The sequence below is a fragment of the Dasypus novemcinctus genome, chromosome 15, assembly GCF_030445035.2.
Source record: "Dasypus novemcinctus isolate mDasNov1 chromosome 15, mDasNov1.1.hap2, whole genome shotgun sequence".
Classification (NCBI taxonomy): domain Eukaryota; kingdom Metazoa; phylum Chordata; class Mammalia; order Cingulata; family Dasypodidae; genus Dasypus; species Dasypus novemcinctus.
The window spans coordinates 92,145,296-92,161,288 of record NC_080687.1 but is presented as its reverse complement, the minus strand read 5'-3'; the positions used below and the strand labels follow the sequence as shown (position 1 = coordinate 92,161,288).

General features: G+C 39.9%; 1 protein-coding gene across 1 annotated transcript in view; it reads right to left on the bottom strand.

Moving 5' to 3' along the window:
- The window catches only part of GTF2F2 (general transcription factor IIF subunit 2), a 176,281-nt gene extending 160,734 nt beyond the window's left edge, over positions 1-15,547 (bottom strand). Inside the window, exon 1 of the mRNA XM_058276654.2 lies at positions 15,320-15,547. Coding sequence (XP_058132637.1) covers positions 15,320-15,385 — 66 coding nt within the window. The 5' untranslated portion in view covers positions 15,386-15,547. The remainder of the gene's footprint in view (positions 1-15,319) is intronic.
- Positions 15,548-15,993: the final 446 nt, after the last annotated feature.

The following is a 15,993-nucleotide window of genomic DNA, read 5'->3' as shown; positions in this document are numbered from 1 at the left end:
AACAGAATTGAGAATCCAGAAAAGAACCCTCACCTCTACAGCCAAATGGTTTTTGACAAACCTTCCAAAGCCAAGTTAATGGGACAAAACAGTCTCTTCAACAAATGATACCAGAAGAACTGGGTATCCATAACCAAAAGAATGAAAGAGGACCCTGTCTTACTCCCTACACAAGAATCAACTCAAAATGGATCAAAAACCTAAATATAAAAGCCAGGGCCACAAAACTACTAGGAAAAAATGTAGGGAAACATCTTAAAGACCTTGAGGTAGGTGGTGGCTTCTTAGACTTTACACCCAAAGCATGAACAACAAAAGAAAAAATAGATAAATGGAACCTCCTCAAAATTAAACACTTTTGCACCTCAAAGGACTTTGTCAAAGGGGTGAAAAGGCAGCCAACTCAATGGGAAAAAATATTCAGAAATCATATATCTGATAAGGATTTAATATCCATGTTATATAAAGAGATGCTACAACTCAATAATAAAAAGACAAATGACCCAATTTAAAAATGGGCAAAAGACTTGAATAGACATTTGTCCAAAGAAGAAATACAAATGACAACAAACACACACATGAAGAAATGCTCACCACCACTAGCAATTAGGGAAATGCAAATCAAAACTACAATGTGATATCATTTCACACCTATCAGAATGGCCACTATTAAAAAGACAGAGAACTACAAACGTTGGAGAAGATGTGGAAAGAAAGGAAGACTTACTCACTGTTGGTAAGAATGTAGAATGGTACAACCACTGTGGAGAACCATTGGGCAATTCCTAAAGAAGATGAATATGGATTTGCCACATGACCCAATAATACCACTACTAGGTATATACCCAGAAAAACTGAGAGAAGTGACATGAACAGATAACTGCACACCAATGTTCATAGCAGTGTTATTCACGATTGCCAAAGACTGGAAACAACCCAGGTGTCCATCAACTGATGAATGGATAAAAAAAACAGTGGTGTATATACACAATGAAATATTATGCAGCTGTAAGAAGAAATGAAGTCATAATGCATATGACAGCATGGATAAACCTAGAGGACATTATGTTGAGTGAAGCAAGCCAGACACAAAAGGACAAATACTGCATGACTGCGCTACTATGAACTAAATATATTGTGTAATCTCAAGGAGTTAATAACCTGAATATGGGTCACCGAAAATAGAAAGAGGTTAGAGAATGGAAATCTGAGGGTTAACTTGAGTAAAAAGGATGTCTGTTAATCTTTGGAAATTAATAGAAAAGGTGAAAGCACAACATAATGTTTGTAACTAGCAGTATTATTATATGGGTATGACAATGGTTTAAAGGGAAAGTCTAAGGTCATATATATTACTAAAAGGAGAGCTAAAAAATGTAATGGGAATATACAGCATAGTAATATGGCATGTAATATATGAGCATGGGTAAAATTGCATATATAAGACCATTTTTCTTTAAAACTGAACTAATATATGTTAATACAAGATGTTAATATCAGACAAAAAAAAACATTATGTTAAGTGAAAGAAACAAGACACAAAGTACTACACATTGTATGATTCCACTTATATAAAATATAAATATAATCAATTTATAAAGATAAAATTAGATTGGCGATTATGTAAGGCTAGGGAATGACAGAGGGATAAAGAAGTGACTGCTAAGGGGTGTGGGGTTTTTCTTTTTGAAGTAATGAAATTGTTCCATAATCTTGTGGTGATGAATACACAACATTGTGTTTATACTAAATGCCACTGATTATAAACACACTTTGGACAGATCATATGGTTATGTGAAAATATCTCAATAAAACTACTTAAAAATAAATAAACAAATGCTTAAGAATAGCCAGAAATAGCAGCCATGTACAGCAGGGGAAGCACAGAGAGATTGAGAGGTAAAGAATTTTCTTGTTTTTTGGTCTGTTTTTTAATTATTATTATTGAAATAATGAAAATGTTCTAATAATGATTGAAGTAAAGAATACAAAAAAAAAGAAAAACATATTTCATTTCCTTTATTAGAACATGAGATGTTTAAGGCAAAATTATATCCTGATCATCCCAGTGTCTTACATTGTTTTAAGCATTTAATGGATGCTTTATATATATACTTTAAAACTGAATAAACAAGTGAATGATCATAAAAAATTTATTTAACCAGATGCTGGGAAAAAAAGTCCATAGTTTACATTAGGGTTCACTCTGCACTATATGTTCTATGTTGGGTTTGATTTTTGTTTTGTTTTTTGTTATTTTTTACTGTGGTAGCATCTTTACAATATAAAGTTTCCTTATTTAACCACTTTCAAATAAGTATTCTATTCAGTGGTGCTAATAAAAATTACATTCACAAGGTTGTGCTACCATCAAGCAAATACCATCTATTACCAAAAATTTTCTATCACCTCAAACAGAAACTCCACCCATTGAGCATTAACTCCCTATTCCTCAACTAGACCAATATTCTAATTTCTGACTCTATGAATTACATATTCATGATACCATATATTTGTCCTTCTGAGTCTGACTTACGTCACTCAACATGAAGTCTTCAAATTTCACCCACTTTTTTGCATGTTTCAAACCTCCACTACTTCTACAGCTTTTACAGCTGAATAATATATCCGTGTGTGTGTGTATTTCATTTATCCATTCTTCTGTTAACAGACACATGGGCTGCTTCCACCTTCTGGCTATTGTGAATAACCCTCCTATGAACATCAGTGTACAAAATCTGTTAAGGTCCCCACTTTCAATTCTTTCCAATATATACCTAGAAATGGGATTGTGGGGTCATTTGTTAACTCTATACTTAACTTTCTTAGGAACTGCCAAACTTTTACACAGCAGCTGCATCACTTTAAATTTTTACCAACAACGTCCTAGAGTGCCTATCTCTACATCCTCACTAACACTTATTATAATCTGGATATTTTTTTTAATAGTAGCCATTTCTGGTTGGTGTGAAATGGTATTCCATTATGGTTTTGATTTGCATTTCCCTAATGGCTAATAATGTGGAGCACCTCTTCATGTGCTTACTGGTGATTTGTATATCTTCTTTGGGGAAACATCTATTGCTGGGTATATACCCAGTAGAACTGAAAACAAGGACACAAACCGATATATGCACACTGATGTTCATAGCAGCACTATTCACTATTGCCAAAAGTTGGAACCAACCCAAATGCCCATCAAGAGATGAATGGATAAATAAAATGTGGTATATACATACAATGGAATACTACTCAGCTATAAGAAGGAATACAGTACAATCACATGTGATAACATGGATGAATCTTGAGGACCTTACGTTGAGTGAAGCAACCCAGGGACTGAAGGACAAATACTACCTGTCCTCTCTGATATGAAATAAGTAAAAAGCTGTCTCAGAGAGTTAGAGATGGGATGATAGGCTTAAAGGAAGTTGGGGGGAAAGGAAGGTTGTGAGCTGACACGTACATGGGTGAAATCTATGATATGTGGGAGGTAAGTGTTTGTACAGGGAAGGGATAAAATGGGGGCACAGGGGAGACTTTTGGGTGGGGCTTTGCGGGCTTAAGGGGCCAGGGGATGGGAGGATGGGTCAGATAGCCCAAGAAATTGGGGGGAGACTGGGGGAACATTTGAACATAGAAGATTGTCAGGTATGTGGATGAAACTATAATTTGAGGAAATATAATAAGGAAGGTTACCTGTTTAAGATGCTTAAGGGGGGGCATCTGACACAGGGCAGGCTTCTAGGGAGTGTGTGAGTGCTCATTTTGTCATAGTAGGTTATATCATTGGGTGGAGACTCATAAAATGAGAATGAAGGTATACCCACATCCTGGGGAGGACTAATGTTCTCAAACAGAAGGAATTGTATCTCTCGAGAGAACTGGTGGCTCCCAATGGATTAGGGCAGTCGAGTATGTCAAGCCCTCAACACTGTTGCAACTATCTGTGAATATGGTCCTTCAAGTAATGAAGATTGATTGTCACTGTGGGTCCTGAGAGGAGGGAGAGAGAGGTATTGAATAGATGGAATCAGTGTAACTGTGGGGCAATGGAAGTGTTCCACAAGATCATGCAATACAGGACATGTTAAATTACACCAAAAATGCATAAAACTCTATAAGCTAAAATGTTTACATGGTTTCATCATGTAAAACATAAGGTAACCAAAAATTTAGAAAATTGTACAGTCTAAAATATAAACCATAATGTAAACCCAAATGGAACCATGTTTGAAAGCTATGTTTCAATATCTGTACATCAGCTGCAGCAGATACAATATGAACATGTAAAAAGATCATTGCTGGGGAAGGGACACAGTGTTTGATGTTGGATACATGGGAGTACCCTATATTGCATATGTGAATGACTGTGATCTAAAACTTTTGTGAAGACAAACTTAATAAGTAGGAAAAAAAAAAAGAGAGGATGTAGACACTGAGGAAGAAATGAAAGAAATTGCCTTGCCACTGTACATACAGGGCAACACCCAATGCAGTGAGGAAAGGCAAAATGTCAAAACAAAGCTTTTACATTTTTTCATTTTTGATACCCCAATTTATTTTTTATTTAATTTTTCTAAATTAGTATGTATTCTATATTTAACCTTTAAACCCATCACTATATTCCCTTTTACTATTAATGGAACTTGGCAATATATTAGGCTTCATTTTTAAAGAAGTTCTGGATCACAGAGAGGTTCAACTATGGCAGGGGAGGAATACTGGTGTGGGATATTATTGAAGGGGGGGGGCACATGGTTGGGAGGGAGTTCTCCCAGACATGTATACAGAGTACATAAAAACGTTTGGATATTTTCATAGTAGTTACAGTTAAAAACAACAACTGAGGGAGTGCTGAGTTCCCAGCCATGGGAGCTCTATTATTAAATTCCCCAATGGAACAGCAACAATCCCCCAAGTGCAATGGCAAAGGCCAACAAAGAAGGATGGTCCAACAACGAGCCCTTGATACTGATTACTATGCTTATGAGCCTGTGAGCCTGAAATATGAACTAGGCCTAGAGCTGCAGGGTGCCTAAGAGTTACCTCCTGAGTGCCTCCATGTTGCTCAAATATGGCCACTCTCTAAGCCAAACTCAGCATGTAAATACATTACCTTCCCCCCAGTGTGGGACATGACTCCCGGGGATGAGCGTCCCGGCACCGAGGGATTACTACCAAGCACCAGCTGATGATGTAACTAGAAAAAGACCTTGAATAAAAGAGTCAACTCAGACCAGCAGAATATCTCAGCCTACATGTAATACCAGGTGTTAAAAACTACTTTTTGATCTTGAATAAAAGCGGGAAATGGAAAGGACAAACGAGTTTATATGGCTATGAGTGTCCAAAAAAGAGTCGGGAGATCATCAGAGGGGTTGTACTTACACAAACCTCAGCAGGGTCCCAAAGACAGCCAAAGTAGAGATACAACCCCAGGTACTGGTTCTCCTGAGAGCTATAGAGACCCACAAGTTCTGTGGTCACGGCAGATAGTTCTGGAGTTCAGCGCCATGTCAGTTGGCCCTACTTTGGAGTATGTGTTCTTGAGTGTGATGGAGGTAGACTCAGATGTGACCTTTCTACACATGCTTCTGTCACTTTTACTGGACCTGTGGTTGGCGCTGGGGTTGCTGTATACTCAGGAGACCTGAATCTCTGGACTGTCCACGTGACAGCCAGGCCCTAAGCGTCAGCAGATTTGCAACTCCTACCCTCTGGTTTGTTGGACTTATCCCGGCCAGCTAACAGGGAGGTAAAGAAGGTCAACCACCACACCAGGGAGCCAAGAGTGCCTACAACTGAAAGCAGAAGAATTGCATCCAGTATCCATGTGGAACCTAAGCCCCCTCTCGATATAGAGGTGGAATGGACATAACCATCCCAGGATCCATAGGATGGAGCTATTGTGATTAGTAATGGAAGAAATTGTAGCATTGATGTGGAGGAAGTGGCCATGGTAGTTGCTGAGGGTGGGAGAGGGAAAAAGAGATATGATGTGGGGGCATTTTCAGGACTTGGAGTTGTCCTGGGTAATACTGCAGGGACACATGCTGGACATTGTACGTCCTGCCATGGCCCACTGGGTAGACTGGGGGAGTGTAAACTACAATGTAAACCATTACCCATGTGGTGCAGCAGTGCTCCAAAATGTATTCACCAAATGCAATGAATGTGCCATGATGATAAAAGATGTTGTTAATGTGAGAGGAGTGAAGAGGGGGGTATATGAGGACCTCTTATATTTTTTTAATGTAAAATTTTTTTAAAAATACAGTGCTCAAAAAAAAAAATAAAAAAAGGAATGGGAAGTTAAAGCTTAAAAAATGTACAAGGTTCCTATTTGGAATGATGGAAATGTTTTGGTAATGGATGGTGGTGATGTTAGCAAAACATTGTGAACACCATTAACAGCACTGAAATATATACGTGAATACAATTAAAAGGGGAAGTGTTAAGATTATGTATATGGCAATAGTAATTTTTTAAAAAATCCATTTAACTATACTACACGTAAATTCTACGTTAAACTATGAACTTGAATTAATAGTACAATTATAAAAACGTTCTATTGCCAATTGTAACAAATGTTCCACACCAATGCAAGATGGTGGTGGTGGGATGGTGTACAGGAATTCTGCATTTTATGCATGCTTGTTCTATAAACAATTTCTCTAATAAAGAAAAAAAAATTCCAATTGAAAAGAAAAAAAAGAATCTACTGCTTAATACAAGGTCCTGATGATATTCCCTGTGTTTTCTCCTAGCAGTTCTATAGTTTTAGTTCTTAAATTTAGGTCTTTGATCCATTTTGAGTTCATTTTTGTATGTGGTGGGAGGTGGGAGGTCTAACTTCATTCTTTTGCATATGGATATCCAGTTTTCCCAGCATCATTTCTTGAAGAGACTATTCTTCCCCCATTGAGTGGATTTGGCATCATTGTCAATAATTAGTTGGCCAGAAGATGTATTTATTTCTGAACTCTCAGTTCTATTCCATTGGTCTATATGTCTGTCCTTGTGCCAGTACCATGCTGTTTTGATTACTGTAGTTTTGTAATAAGTTTGTGAAATTGGAAAGTGTGAGTTCTCCAACTTTGTTTTTCTTTCTCAAGATGGTTTGTTTTGGCTATTCCCAGACCTCTGCCCTTTAAAGGAATTTGATAATTGGTTTTTCCATTTCTGCAAAGGTTTCTGGAGTTTTGTTTGAGAGTGTATTGCATCTATAAATCACTTTGGGTAGAATTTGGCAGTTTAACAATATTTAGCCTTCCAATCCTTTGACAAAGATTATCCTTCTATTTCTTTTTTTAGGTCTTCTTTAATTTCCTTCAGCAATGTTTGGTAGTTTTGTGCAGAAGTTCTTTATAGCCTTGGTTAAATTTATTCCTAGATATTTGACTCTTTCAGTTGCTATTATAAATGGAGTTTTATTTTTTTATTTCCTTTTCAGATTGTTCATTACTAGGATATAGAAACCTCACTGAATTTGCAAGTTGATCTTGTATCCCACTACTTTGATGGTAACTTAGTTGTAGATTTTTCAGGATTTTCTATATATAGGATCACATCATCTGAAAATGAGGAAAAGTTTTATTCCTTACTTCCCAATTGAATGTCTATTATTTCTTTTTTTGCCTAAATGCTCTGGCTGGAACTTCCAATACAACGTTAAATAGCAGTGATGAAAATGAGTATCCTTGTCTTGTTCCCAAGCTTAGGGAAAAAGTTTTCAGTCTTTCACCATTGAGTATGGTGCTAGCAGTGGGTTTTTCATATATGCCCTTTTCTCATGTTGAAGAGGTTTCCATCCATTTCTAGTTTCCTGGTGTTTTCAATCAAGGGATGCTGGATTTTCTCAAATCCAAGGCTCTAAAACATTTCTGCCAACAAATGACTTGTGAGGTTATCTGTGATGTTTCTACTATCCTTATATTCATTAATGAAAAATCACATGGAGACCAAGTAATATGTATCATAGAGATGTTTACTGAGGTACCTCAAGACCAGAGGAGGTGATAGAAAATGACTCACTTAAGTATTACTTCCTCAAGGAAACCTCCCTTGACCCTTATGGTCCCTAATCAGTTTGAAATTCTTTTATGAATCCCCAAAAGAGAAAGATTATATTTTCAAACTAATCCTTTCCTATGAGCATAAGACCTATTTGACTGCACTACATCAGTGACTCAGGTTGGGTCTCTGCCCTCTTGCCCTCTGATAAAAACAGAGACACAAAGAGGAAAAAGAAGCCGCCACATTATATTGATCCTGCATTTGAGAGAGAGGACTGCAGGGAAACAGAAGCCAGGAGAGGCTCAAAGAGTTGAGGCCCAAGGAGAGATAAGCCATACGCCTGAAAGCTCATAGTTGAACTCAGAAAGAAGAGAGCAGGGAAGCTGAGACTGAGAGAGGAGGCCCAGTATTAGACAAGCCCTATGCCTGGCTGCCAACAGCTGGGCCCCAGAAGACAGGAGATCCTGGAGGGGAAGGCAGAAATTGGAGCCCATCTTCACCATGTGGCAGCATGCCAGGATCAACAGTAGCTGACTTTAGTGAGAAAGCACACCTAATGGTGCTTTGATTTGGATTTTTCACGGCCTTAGAACTGTAAGCTTGTACCCCAAACAAATCCCCTTTGTAAAAGGGGAGCCATTTCTGGTACTTTACATCAGCTGCCTTTGGCAAATTAAGACAACTCCCTAGACTAGATCAAGTTCCTTTGTTATGCATACTCACACAAAGCAATATTTCTTGCTTCAGTGCCCTTATCTGTTAATAATTATGTTTTCATTAGGACTAATATTTGAAAGATACCTGTCTCCTGCACTATACTATAAACTCCATGAGAGCATACAGCATGTGTTTTTACTCCCATAATACACTCTGAGCCTAACACAGTGACTGGCAATCACTAAAAGCTTCTTGGTTGAATGAATCAATCCACCCTCCCATTCAGACAAGTTGGGCAGAATAATAAGGTCAACCTTGCCTTTCAAGGCAAGGCACTAAGTTTAGCTGTATGGGCATTATTTCCCTTAAGTTTCTTTGCCAACTAGTCTCCAAATCCCTACAAACTACAAACTAACTAAGGGCACGGTAGTAGATGCTGTGATGGGACATTCATATTCCTTCTTAAGGACTGAAGAAGGCCTTATTTCCTCAGCTGCTGGGAATGTGGCCAGCAGAAAGCCCTGAGCTTTTAGTCTTTTTTAATATTATGTCCACTGAAGAGAGATCCCTCACCCAAAGTCACACACCCTCTTCCTTGAGCAAACCAAATCCAATGATTGGAAGACAGAGTATATAGCTCCAGCTGTGGAGAGCTCCCTCTGTAATCCGCCCCAGCTTTGACTGGGCTCTGCCCAATCCTGCTATAACATTTCCCTTCCACAGGTAGGTTATCCCAATAGCACTCCCTAACAAATTCCTGTATGCTAATCTCATCTCAGCATCAGCTCCCATGGAACCCATTCTAATCCTCTCCTCCAATAAACATTAGCCAAATGTTTCCAAGATGATGGTTCATTGGGCTATAAACACATCTTTCTGCATGTAGAAGACGCTGGTCAGACCTACAGCAGCTCTTGTCAACATCCCCACTTCTCCATTACCTGAAAAGAGACAGCATTTCTTACAAATCCAGGCCCTACTATGGTATTCATGACTTTCAAAAATCCCACCCTTAATAACTTCACCAACTTTACCTTCTCTTCCTCATCACAAATCTTACCCTCCAACCAACCATAACTAAAAAAGCTGATTTTTCCAGAAGTTTAAATATCAGTAGCTGAACAAGAGAATTGTGCTAAAATACTGTGAAATATCATCCGACGATGGTTTGATATAAGGTATGTGATGGCAGTGTGACCAGCTGGTGACCTAACAGTGGCATGAGACTGAGTATGCAAATAAAGTAGTCCACATCACAAGGGACTAGCTACCAGACAAGACAAAAATTGTGGCATTCCTAGGCTGTTTATATGTTTTGGCAGATGATGGCTATTGTCAAGTGTTAAATCCAATCATGCCCATTAACCCTTAAAACTTGTTTGGATCATCATTCTCTTGGAGATTTAAGATATAATGTTAAGAGATAACATTTCGATAGCCCAGAGCAGTGAAGGTCTTGGATATTCTAGTAAATAATCTACCTGCCCTTTACTAAACATATTCTGCTTCTTCCTAGCAAGTTCTTTTCTGACTGATACCATAGGCTCTTCTTTAATGTTACTGTCTCCATAAAGTTTTCCTTGTTCTGGTCAGACAAACACTCATTTTCCCCTCCTCAAAACTCCCATATATCTTATATACACAGCTCTATTTATCCCATTATATAGCTGCCTAATAATGGAATAAAATATGTACAAGAAAGATAATAAGTGAGGACAACCTACAAACTTTGAGAGACTCATGGAGGAAATTCATATGTTTTGCAACAAGTGAGCTTCAAAGACCAGAAGTCAAGGTATTATTGATAGGAAAAAATATCAATGTAAAGAGTGTATTCTTGAAATAAGTAACCAGTTCCATCCAAATTGACTGGATGAGAAACAATGAAGACACTTTCTACAGAATGTTATCTTTCAATATCACACAAAGAAAGCTGAAAATGAAATAGAGGCACTACCTCATATAACTTATTCCTTTATTTCAAAGATACATCCAAGTTTGCTCTCAATATGAGCATGAACATCACACTGCATGCTAACCTGAATAAAAGAAACAAGTTCAAGCTATCACTGCCTACTGGTTCTCTCTTAACTAGAGCTAAAATAAAAATTATCTAATATAGGGGGAACACAGATGGGCTTTAGAATAGAGGGTATTTGCTAGCAATTCTCTGCCTCTGCCAATATCTCTGAGATAAGATGATCAGAGGATAAGAAGTGGCAAGAAAGGAAATATTCTACATATTCCTTTCACACTCCAGAAAGATGTATTTGCAAATGCATTCATTTTCTTCATATATAAGGTTAGAAAAAGAAGAAATACATGCCAAGTTGATACTAGGAGACAATGACCTGGCAAACAAAGAATAAACAAAACATTACAACTATCTTTATAAAACAAGAACAAATCATTGACTTGTCCTTGGCTTGAGTTGAATTCTTTTTGAGATAAAATGTATTCAAATAGGCATAAATGGGAAAACACCAACATTTTTAAAGTTCTTCAGTGTTACATTCATAACATTCTTTCATGCTATCATATACTCAGCCACCAAATCCTGACAATTTTAACTGAAAGTCTCCCAATTCCTCGGACTTCATCATTCCATACCTGTGCTACTGCAATGACATCCTAATTCTCACTCTGCTCACCTTCCCCCTCTAATTCCTACTGCACACTGACAAGCTTATTTTTTCCCTGAAAGAATCGTTTGTCTCCCTGACTTACTCAAAACCCTGCAAAGGTTCATCACTTTAACTGAAGTTCAGCATCTCCATTTCACAATGTGACTATCTAGGTATATGTTTCCAACCCTTTTTTAACATAGACCCTCTCTGCTCTAGGCATAAGAGTCTCCTCTTTGTTTTCTAGAACAGACCATGTTAATATGCATTGTGGGTCTTGCATTCCTGCTCCAATCTCCACGGTATAAGCTATGTCTCCACCCACCCACCTAAATCCTATAAAGTAATTATTCATTGAGCATTTACTGTGCTCCAAGCACAAATGTATCATCTCAAGTCCCACAACTTTTTCAAACTCTTTTCTTCAGCGTACAAGAAAGATCTTCTCCTTAATGAATCTCCTCCATTTAGTATACAGTTCCACTGATAGATGCTATGGTAGTTTGAGGCTTTTATGGACCCCAGGAAATCACGTCCTTAGGGCTAATCCATCCTGTGGATATAAACCTATTATAGGTGGGACCTTCTGATTAGATTACTTCAGTAGAGCATGACCTGGGATGGGTCTAATCCTCTTACTGCAGTCCTTTATAAACAAGATGAATGTGGAGAGAGAGACAGAAAGAAAACCCCGCAGAAGCTGAAAGAAAGCCACAAAGCCAGAAGCTGTGAGCACTGGAGCCCAGAGGAGAAGGCAGAGACCAGCAGACACTGCCACGTGCCTTGCTGTTTGACAAAGGCATCCAGGATCACCAACAGGGAGAAAGCATCGCCTGATGATGCCTTAATTTGGACATTTTTCTCCGCCTTGGAACTGTAAGCACGCAAGCCAATAAACCCTAATTGTAAATGCCAACCCATTTCCAGTTTATTGCTTTCAGCAGCTTTTAGCAAACTAAAACAGATTTTGGTACTAGGAGTAGATGTGTGCTTCTATTGCAAATATCAAAAATGCTAAAAAGGCTTCTTAATTGGCTAATGTGTAGAGGTGGGAAGAATTATGAGATGCTTGGCAGAAAAGGCCTAGATTGCTTTAAAGAAACTGATGATAGAAATATTGACACTAAGGGTACTTCCAATGACGCCTTAGACAGAAATGATGTATGTGCCATTGCAAAGTGGAAGAAAGGTCACCCTTGTTTTAAAGTGACAGAGAATTTGGCAAAATTGAGTTCTGATGTCAGATGGAAGACAGAATTTCAAAATGATGAGCTTGGATATTTAGCTGAGATTTCCAAATGAAATGTGGAAAATGAGGCCTGGCTTCTCCTTACAGCTTATAGCAAAATGCAAGAAGAAAGAGATAAGTTGAGAACTGAACTTCTAGGCACAAAGAAACCAGAAACTGATGGTTTGGAAAATTCTGGGCTTCCAAGAACAGTGCCCCATGGGAGGATTTAACCAAACTTGGAACCAGCCAGCCATTTCAGTTTAAGTCAGGACTGGAAATGCAGTCATTCAAAAGGGATGTGTGGAACGTCCAACTGTCTGGCAGTTGGGACCCCTACATGTTGCATGTGAAACCTACAAGGTTTTTGTGAGATCTGTATGAAAAGAACCACTGCCAGTCTGGACTAAAAGAGACAGAGAAGGGATAGATTGAAGGAAAAATGACTTCAAAGGCAAAACCATGGAAGCTGAAGACTGGACTGAAGACAATTTCTCAGACCAGGAGAGCAAGCCCACCTTGTATGTAGCACCTGAAGAGGGTGCCTTCTGCCCTGTTCAGGAAGAGTGCTGCTGCCTCAAACTTCAAAGAAGATGGAGCACATTCCCCAGGGACTGGAGGAGTCTGGCCCAGTATATTCTGGGGAAATGGATGGGGGTCTCAGAGTCTGGAGGATGAGGCCTCAGGGTCTGGCCACCACCCAGATGCTTGATGAAAGTGGAGCCCAGTGTGTGGCTGTCGCCCCAAATCTTGGAGATTTTAGAGCCCTCATCCCAGCATTTGGGGAGAGCAGGGCTGCTGTGCAAGCCCTGGGAAAAGGTGGGGCTGCTGCTCATCAAGTGTGAAGGAGACAAGGCATTGTTCTACAGATGATTCTCAGAACTTGACATCTAATGGAGTATGTCCTGCAGATTTTTGGAACTATTTGGGACATGTGACTCATGTTTTCCTTCCAATTTTTCCCTATAGTAATGGGAACATGTATCCTAAGACTGTCCCTCCATTCAATACTGGAAGCAGATAACTTTTTTGAGTTTCACAGGTCCACAGCCAAAGAGGAATTGTGGCCCAGGACAGACTGTATCCATAAACAATTTTGATGAGACTTTGTACTTAACACTGTTGTCGAAATGATTTAAGGTCTGAGGATATTATGATGGAATTAGTATATTTCCACATGTCTTTATGGGGCCCAGGGAATGCGAGTGTGGTAGTTTCAGGCTTTTATGAACCCCAGAAAATCATGTCCTTAGGGGCAACCCATTCCTGTGGGTGGAAACCTCATTGTAGGTAAGACCTATTGATTAGTTTACTTCAGTAGAGCATGGCCTGGAGTGGGTCTTAATCCTCTTCCTGGAATCCTTTATAAACGGGATGAATATGGAGAGAGAGAGACAGAGAAAACCCTGCAGAGGCTGAGAGAAAGCCACAAAGCCAGAAGTTGTGGGCAACGGTGCACAGAGAAGAAGGGAGACTGGCAGATGCCACCATGTCCCTTGCTAGGAGACAGAGGAGTCCAGAATCACCAGCAGCCAGTTGGAGGGAGGAAAAAACAGCCTGCTGATGCCCTGATTTGGACACTTTTCTCGGCCTCAGAACTGTAAGTTTGCAAGCCAATAAAACTCCATTGTAAAAGTCAACCTATTCCTAGTATATTGCTTTGAGCAAGTTTTAGCAAACTAAAACTGGTGCCCATTTTCTCCATCCTTTTAAGTTACACTGATGTGGCTGTGCAATAAGTCAAATGAGTGCCACAGACTATGGGAGGGTTGAAGAAAGAGAGATCATGCATTCATTATCAAATATTTGTTAAGCAACTACCATGTGTCAAACATTATTCTGGGTGTGATGTGCAAGGATCCTGTTTTCATGGAATGTGACTATTTGTGTGTTGGGAGGAGGAGGATCACCAACACTGAACTAATGAACATAGAATTTCTTGAGACTGTGACCAATGCTTCAAAGAATACAGGTATGAAATGCTAGCAAACGACTATAAAGGAGTTATATTAGAAAAGTGGGCAAGAAGGAGCTCTCTGAAACTTAACTGATGAGGACTCATCCATATGATAAGACAGTTAAAGTACTAACAAACCAAGCATCCCTGCATTTTGTTGAGGCTCAAAGAATGTCATGATCATATTCCGAACATGCATATGTCTTCTCTAACTCAAGAGACAGCACTCCCCGATATGAAAAAATCAAACACAAATACTGTGCTTACTAAGGGCTACCAGATAGCAAATGAAAGAACCGAAATACGAAACCGTCTTTAAATAAAACATTGATTGACGTTAAGTTTCACGAGACCCGAAGTGCCCTTAAAGAACACTCATCCAATGGCCTCTTCTCCCACGAGTTCGGCGCTCCCCTGACAGCTAATCAAGAACCATCAACCAAAGAGAATCCTTTTAAGGATACACAGGGACCAGGTCTTTCCAGCCCAGAGGATCGTACAGAAAGCAAAAGTTTCTCGAATTCCGTATACAGACTCACGGCTAAAATCAGTTTCACCAAGAGGTGACGCTGAAATCGTGGACACCAAGACAGGACCCCAGGGCAAGTTAGGGCAAGCAAGAGCGAACTCCTAACTTGCTGAAAAGCACCCTGCTTCTCTAAGCGAAGTTCCTAACATGCAAATACAAGGGCTATTTCCTGCCTCTCCAGGTAGGTGAGATTCTAATGAGACGGTTCTACGAGAACTTTAAAAGTCGCAAGGAACGGTACAGTCTCAAGTCACCCAAACTATTCCTACTAGAAGGAGCGCGGGCGGGAGCCGCGTGAACAGTACCTTGACCAACCACACTCCGGTGTTCTGTTTGGCGCCGGTCAGGTCGAGTTCGCCGCGCTCGGCCATGGATCTGTCCCTGTTAGAGGCGTGCGGACCGTAGCAGCGGTCCCGAGCACTGAGAGACTGCCGGGCGAAGGCCGGAGCAAGGGGCGAGCCGCGGCGGAAGGGAGAGCCTGAAGAACCCGAGTGGCTCCGCTGCCAGGAAGTCCGGAACCCGGGAAGAGAAGAACACGCCCCTAGCGGCCGGAAGTGCGCCTGCGCACTGCCACCATCAGTACGGCGCGCTGCTGAGGACAAACTTTCTGGCTCGGCACCCCCTAGAATGGGCGTGGCTACTGGTGGGCGTGGAGCTGGCTCTGTCTGAGCGATTAAAACGCAAAGTGGGTCGAGCCCAAGCGCCGACCAGCTCTAAAAGACAAGATCAGTTGTGTGTGATGTATGTATCTTAAAAAAAATAAAAATAAAATAATTTAAAAATTTAAAAAGAAGACAAGGTCAGCGTAACTAAAGAGACCGTCGAAAGGGAAAATGGAATTTAGGAGACAAAAGCTGTCAATATATATCCAACTCTGGTTAAGGAGAGAGAAACAACATTTGCAGGACAGGGTCGGGGAATAATAAATTGGCGTTGGCGTTCAAGTTTCCTGGGAAGTGAAGCACACGTGAGCCCTGGG